General features: G+C 62.5%; 1 protein-coding gene across 1 annotated transcript, besides 2 other annotated features; it reads right to left on the bottom strand.

Moving 5' to 3' along the window:
• On the bottom strand, window positions 1-7351 carry Tc00.1047053412723.9 (dispersed gene family protein 1 (DGF-1), putative; the record flags this gene model as incomplete). The annotated part of the gene is made up of 1 exon (XM_800092.1): window positions 1-7351. A coding segment is annotated over one exon (7351 nt), but the record flags the coding sequence as incomplete, so codon positions are not given.
• Window positions 1-7477: a sequence feature (areas merged during assembly that could not be assigned to a particular haplotype. This can correspond to areas where the two haplotypes were merged or to regions with more than two copies in the genome that were merged during assembly.).
• Window positions 2400-2422: a microsatellite.

The following is a 7477-nucleotide window of genomic DNA, read 5'->3' as shown; positions in this document are numbered from 1 at the left end:
CAGGCACGCACGCCTCGCCGTGCCCGCCGCTGCCGCACGCGCACACGCACACACCGTTCCTCATGCTCGCCGACGCCGTCCCGGGCGCGTAGCAGTGCGTGTCCCTGTCGCAGACGTCGCACCCAACAACGTCGATGCTCCCAGCGTCGCCAAAACCAGCCGCTGCGTACTCCTCCGCCGTCAACAGGACACGTCCACCAGCGTCGTTGCACGCCACCCTCACATGCGCCCCAGACGCAAGCGACAGGCTCAGCGACAGCATCCGCGGCAGCAGCGCTCGGTTGCGCACAAAGCTCAGCGTGCTCCCAACAGCAGTCACGGCGCCAGCGGCGTAGAGCATCTCCCTCGAGACACCGTCGTGCACGTTGCTCTTCGCCAGCAGCATCGACCCGTCGGCCAGGCTCATCGTCGAATAAAACGCCACCGCGTAGTCCGCCGTCGACAAAAAGCCGCTCCGCACAAGCGCCACAGCGGAGCCCGACACACTCACAGCCCCACGCACGGACACCGCGTGCTTGCACAGCAGAAAGTCGCTGTCAACAAACGCCACCACGGAGCCGCCGCTGGCAGCAACACCGCCCTCCACAGACACGCACAGCCCCAGCGCCGTCTGCACCAACAGCCCGTCCACGTACAGCGCACCACGCGACGACAGCGCCACGCCGCCAACAAACAACACGCCAACAGCGCCGCCGAACACCGCCGCCACATGCGTGCGCGCGATGGTCAGCACGCTCCCCGTCAGATTCACGCTGTGCAGCACGAGGCACGCGGACGCATCGCCAAGGTCGTAGGCGCCGCAGTACGCAACGCGCTTCTCTGCAATCAGCACCGAGTCCACCACAGTGACGCGCGAGCCCGGCGGAAATCGGTTCGCCACCACCACGCCGCCGCCGGAGCGCGACTCAAGCCCGCTGATCAACACATCGGCACGCAGGCCAGCAGGCGGGTCGGACCGCCACCCGACAACGTACAGACTCGCTCCGTCCAAAAAAGTGCAGTTCGCCAGCGTCACGTTGCGCATGCTCCCCGACATCGACGCCACGTCCACCACGACGTCCGCCGCAAAGGTCACGCCAACGTAGCACGCCACCGAAGTCCCGAAACTGACGTTCACCTCCACGTCTACACTCAGGTCCCGCACGCACAAGTCGGCGCCGTCGGTGCTCGGTGGCTCGGAGACAGCAACGGGCAGGCACGCATCGCCGTAGCCGCCCTCAGCACACGCGCAGGCGCAGCCATCACTCGAGGCTGTCGTCGTGTATGCGAGGAAGCACGAAGCCGCGAGGGTGCATGGGTCGCTGCAGGTCAAAAAGGCGGTATTGTACACGGACGGAATGCCGTACTTCACTCCCTCCTCACCGTTCACAGTGTTGCACGCGGCCACAATCGCTCCGTTTGTGAGATCGCGGGACCTTTTGGGTATCTGCAGCAATGTCGGCGTGACCGTGCTGGACATGAATCGGTTGCCGGACACAGACACCGTGGAGTCGCGGAGATTCACCGTGGGGTTCATGACTGCAAACGCATCCGATGGGGATTCACGGCAGAGGTTGCCGCTCAGCTGCAGCCAGGAGTTGTAGTAAATGTAGGAAGGGTAGCTCGGGAAGAACGCGACCGAGCTTCTCTGCATTTCGTTGCCCTCAAACACAACCGCTGACCGGGACTCCACACGCAATGCCAAAATTAGTAATAAAAAGTACTTCACCGGCCTCGACACAACGTTGCCTCGGATCACCACGGCAGAGTTGTTCAGTACCTCCAGCGATGAGGATTGGGCAGAACCCTCAAGATATATCAGCGTGCCGTCACCGCCATCCATATGAAACGTGTTGCCCACCACCGCAAACACGGAGCGCCACAACACCCTCAGCGAAGATCTGACAACGTAGATGGCGCTTGACGATGCCGTCACGATCTGAAACACATTGCCGCTGAGCACCACCGCAGAGTCGTTGGTGATCACCAGTCCATTCATCGCAACACACGACGGGCTGTCAAGGTCCAAACCCTGCCGAGGGATCAGCCTCGTGACCGTGAAGCGGTTCCCGCTGATCGTGATGTTCGTGCGCGGTGAAAACACACCCTCCGGGCTAAGCAGCGCGTCAATAAAATTGTTGCCGGTGACGATGATGCTCAGCGACCCCACAGCGGCGTGCGCGTTGCCCAACAGCAACAGCACGGCGCCGTCCCTCCACGTGCAGCCATCGAACGTGACATTCGCCACGTCGCCCGTCATCGCCCCAACCAGCACCGTCAGGCTCATCCCGCCCCCACTGAACGTCACGTTGCGGTAGCACAGCCACGACAGCCCACCGCCCACTGCCTGCGCAACCTCGGGGTACACCATGTCGCTGATGCACTCACCAACCGGCGGTGGTGGCGGTGTGGACGACACAGGCGGCGGCGGCGGTGGCGGCGGGCCAGCAGGCACAGGCGCCGGGACGCACACATCGCCGTGCCCTCCAGCAGCGCAATGGCACTCGCAGTCGCTGACCGCCGTCGTCAGCGGAGCAAAGCAGTCGCCGTCCTTCGTGCACTCCCCGCACGCAGCAACCGTCGTCACGTTGGTGATGCCGTGGAGCTCCAGTTCGGCCGCCGTCGTCACCACACGTCCCGCGACCGTCAGACACCCAGCAACGAACCGATAGCCGGCGTCAGCCTGAAAAAAAAAGGACACCAACGACCCCGTCGAGCCCATCTTGCAGCCCGTCAGCGTCACAACACTGCTGCCGTCAATGCTCACAAAAGCGGACTCAGCGTCGTAGAACATCGCACCCACTCCCACGTCGTTGTCGCGCCAGTCCAGCCAGCTTGACTGCTCAACGGTCCACAAGTCATCGTTACAAATGGCGTATGACACAGAACCGCTGTTCCCCACCATGCGCAACACGCTGTGATCCGACACGCTGAATACTTGTTGCTGATAAAGCAGGCTTACCCCGGAGAACATCGTATTGTTGAGCAGCGCAAAAACGGAGTGATCACTCACACTGAGACTGCACACGTAGAACAGATGCATGTACCCATCGAGGCTGCAGTACCGCGTGTAAAGCGAGCTGCCACCCACCAGCGCCAGCGTCCCGAACGAGTACAAACAAAAACCACCGTAACTCAAGGCATGCGCCCTGACGTTGCTGACCAACAGCGAAGAAGCACTCAGCACAACATTCTTCAAGAACAATACGCTAAGCATGTTCCTCCTGGTGTCCGGCAGATGGACCTCGGAGGACTGCTCCGCGTCAACCTCCGTGACGGCGATGTCGCAGTGCTGCGGAAGGACATGCATAAAAGCAACAACAGAGGAACGCATCACCGTCTGGCTCACGCGGATCAGGACGCCGGCTGACTCCGCCGCCTCAGCACCCCCAACAAACCGCAGCAAAGCACCCTCACGGAATGTGCACCCAGTGAACGTGATGTTGATGGGGAGATGCAGCGGCATACTGTCGAAGGAAAACGTCAGCATGACACCCACGCCGCTGAATGTCACGCCCGCGTAGCAGTGGTGTGTCTTCCACATGTTCAGCGCGAGGCTCGTCAGCGTCTGGTTCACCACGCAGCTCGTGTCGCCGTCAACGGCTCTCTCCGGCAAAGGCGGCACAACCGTGTCGGGCACCTCGAAGGGAAGACACGACGCGCCATGCCATCCGTCCTTGCAGCTGCACGAGCACGAGCTGCGGTCCACCGACTCCGTCCCGGGCATGTAGCACGCCGCGTCGTCGTTGCACGTGCCACAACTAAACACCACCACGCCCTCCGGAAACACACTGTCGTACGACACCTCCTCATCGCCCTGCAGGTTGCACCCAAACACAATCCTCGCGGGGGAAGCCACAATAGTGTCTGACGAGGCCACATCAGCAAAAGAATAACTATCGTCCACCTGACGGTTGTGTGCAAGCACCACGGTGGTGCCGCTGCCTGACAGCTGAACCTTTTCCCAGGAATCCGGAAAACTCAATACTGAGGCTGCACCCACGCTGTTGCCCTCCACACGCCACTGCGCACCGCCCTCGAGTGTCACAGAGTCAGGCACACTCACCAGCGCGGGATAAAAAACTTCCGTCCTGCCAATGAAAGTGCAGTCCGCCACCCGCAGCAGCCCCGTGGACCTCACGATGGTATTCCCAAAAAGAATAACGCCATTGACTGACCTCATCGTGTTGTTCTCCACGTCAAAGTAGCCGCCATTCTTCACATCAACAGCATGAACGCAAACGGCTGACTCCGCACCGTCATCCTCCTCCTTTGCGCTCAGCGTATTCCCCTTCGCAATGATACCGCCACCATCAACAACAACAGCATTGATGAAATAAACTGCGTACCTATTCCCCTCGATGTAGTTGTCGAGTAGCAGCAGCGTCGAGTTCGCACCAAGAGTAAACTTCACAAAGGCAATGACATGGCTCGACGTCGTCACAAGCGTACTGCCAGCCACCAGTATCTGGGAGCTCGCGCCAAAATCACCCCCAAACTCCAGCTCACCAAAATCTAGCATCGAAGATGTCACGTTCACGTGCACACGCACACCACTCCCCTTGATCGACAGTCCCACGAGGACGCACTGCAGCAGCGTGATGTTGAGTGCCTGTTGTGGCGCGTCAAAATACGACAGATCCAGCACAATCGCGGCGGTGAAGGTCACGCTGACAAAGCACAGACCACGCACACCGGGATCAGGATAGTCCACGGAGCTGATGCTGCCACCGTGCACGCAGCGGACCTCCGTGTCGTCCGCATCGGGGAGCGGGAGCGGTCCAAGGTCGTCCGGAACCGCAGCTGGCAAACACGTGTCACCGTAGCCGCCAGCAGCGCACACACACTCACAGCCGCTGATGCTGCTCGTCCTCGCAGCGAAGCACACGGCCTCCACGGTGCACGCACCACAGTCCAGTGCCGTCACGGGCGCCCCAATATTGAGCTCTTCTCCGTAATCCGTCACAGGAGAGCCCCTTGCCTCGTTGCACATGCCGTAGATGGTCGGGCGCAAGTCGGACGGTGGTGACCAGTTGCTTGTCATATGCGCAATGGTCGACGAGTACGAGCCGTAAGTGAAGTTGTTGTGAATTATCGACCACACACTCCGATCGCGGAACGCCACGCCGTTCTCGTTGGCCACGTACACAACGTAGGCCGTGCGGAACTCGTTGTCGCGGTGCACCAGCCAGCTGCCGCCAGTCACAGTCAGCGTGTTTGCTATGAGCATGGCGAAGCCAAGACGGAAAGTGCTGGACATAATCTGCAGCACGCTACCGCCATCCACCGCAACATCCTCAAACACACACGCGCCCTTGTAGTATTCGATGCTCGGCACACTCCACGAGCTGTTCTGTATGGAGAACACGGAGCCGCCGCCAACACGCAGGTCCGACGCAAGAGCGTACATCACGTGCGTCCGCGACCTGACAGCGCAGTTGACCATGTAGAAGACGCTGGACAGGTGCACGCCGAGGCCGCGCTCCACGAGGATCGCAGCGCACGATTCCCCGCCACACACCAGCAACGACCGCGTCATGACAAGCCGTGTCGACAGGAGCCGAACGCCATCCAGGACAAGCGCGGGGCCGTACCGAAATTTCTCGTGGCCACGGGTCGTCGGCACGTACTGCGACCCGCCAACCGTCGCACGCAGCGTTGAGTTCGCCAGCAGCACACTCGAGTTCGGCGGCATCGCGCCATGCAGCACAATCGTGCCCTCCAGCGAAGTCACATTCGTCATGTTGACGAGGGCGTGGGGCATCAGGCGCGCCGTGCTCTCGCTGAGGCCGCCAATCCGCAGCTGTGACCCGCCCGCAAGCACGCAGTGGCGCAGCGTCACGTTCAGCGCGTTAGCGAACGTGTCCATCGAGCGCAGGTCCACCGCCACAGTGATCGGCCCGCTGAACACCACCGAGTCGAAGCACGCCGTCGCACGCACGCCACCAACCGTCACCGACTCCGTCAGCGTCACGCCACTCACGCAGCCCTCCGCGCCATCGCCACCACCATCACCGGCCCTCGCAACCGGCACGTCGAACGGCAGGCACGCGTCGCCCACGCCGCCGGCACGGCAGCCGCACACGCAGTCGGAGAACGACGCCGTCAGCGCATCAAAGCACGCCAGCGCGGCCGCGCAGCCGTCGCACGGCACCACGCTCACGGAGGGCAGGCCGGCCATGCGGTAGTCGCCGCTGCTCTGCAGCACCCGGCCGCCGGCACGGTTGCACTGCACCGACACAGCGCCGCTCGTGATCGTCAGCCCGGAGACAAGCGTCGCGCCGGTGGCAGCGCAGCGCGCAATCGACACGATGCCGCCGCTCAGCGTCACACCCGACAGCGACGCCAAAGACGACGCCTCGCCCACCGCCCACACGTCGTGCAGGTCCAGCCACCCGCCGCCACCGACCGTCCCACCGTCGCAACGTACCAGCGACGACGCAGCAGACCCCTCGACGCCCACGAAGCGCAGCACCGAATCAAACACCGCGAGGCGCTCGCCAAGCACAAAACCGCCGCCGCTGCTCACAACCGACACGTTCGTCACAGAGAACACCGAGTGGCCCCGCAGGCTGAGACACGAGGACGCCACATGCATCGCGGACGCGGTCGGACCGCCCGACGCCTCCAGCGACACGCCGTCAAACACCACCGCGCTCGACAGCAGGTCCACGCCGCCGCCAACGTGCACCGCCGACCCGCCCGCCTGCAACGACCTCAGCACAGTGTTGCTCACACGCAGCTGCGTCTGCAACAGCGAAGTCGCCTGCAGCACAAGCGGCGACGCCACCGCGTCCGTCAGCCCGCTCAGCTGGGAGTAGCGCATCGGCCCCGCCGTCACAATCGTCGAGTCACGGACCGTCACGTTCGTGTGTGCCGGCAGGTTGTGCACAAACACAAGCGAGCAGTAGCCGCCGGACAACCCGCTCACGCTCACCTCCAGGCTCCGGTCACTCGCCGGCTCACCGCTGTAGCCTCGCACGTAGATCTGCGCACCGCCGTCGCACACGCAGTTCCTCAATTCGATGCGCAGCGCGCCGGGAAGCATCGCCGCCACGTCGAACACCACAGCCACGCCGTTCGTGATGGACACGCCGTCCATCAGCACCGTGTCCACGGCGCGGCCAACCGTGATGGCTCTGTCCACCGTGCCGCCCCGCAGTCGCAACACCACCGCATGCACCGCGGGCATCCACGCCGCCGCCGCAACCAGCGCCAACACAACAAGCAGCGCCACACGCACAGCCGCAATGGCCCTGTGCCGCACACGGTGCCGACTGTGCGGACACGCACCCACCGCAGACCGCATCCACCGTCCCAAACACGTACCAATAGAGCTGTCGTGGCGTGTCGCACTCGCCCCGTCGACCATAACTCCTGTCTAGCAAATCCCTTCCTACAGTTGGCAAATCCAACAACACTATTCCGCCAAATCGTTATCCCACTACTAAACCTAATACTGCAAGTAACTCCTAACACCTTGAAACGATAGTTGTGC

The sequence above is a fragment of the Trypanosoma cruzi genome, assembly GCF_000209065.1.
Source record: "Trypanosoma cruzi strain CL Brener chromosome Unknown tcruzi_1047053412723, whole genome shotgun sequence".
Lineage (NCBI taxonomy): Eukaryota > Euglenozoa > Kinetoplastea > Trypanosomatida > Trypanosomatidae > Trypanosoma > Trypanosoma cruzi.
The sequence above is the reverse complement of the archived record's forward strand: the minus strand, read 5'-3'. Positions and strand labels throughout refer to the sequence as shown.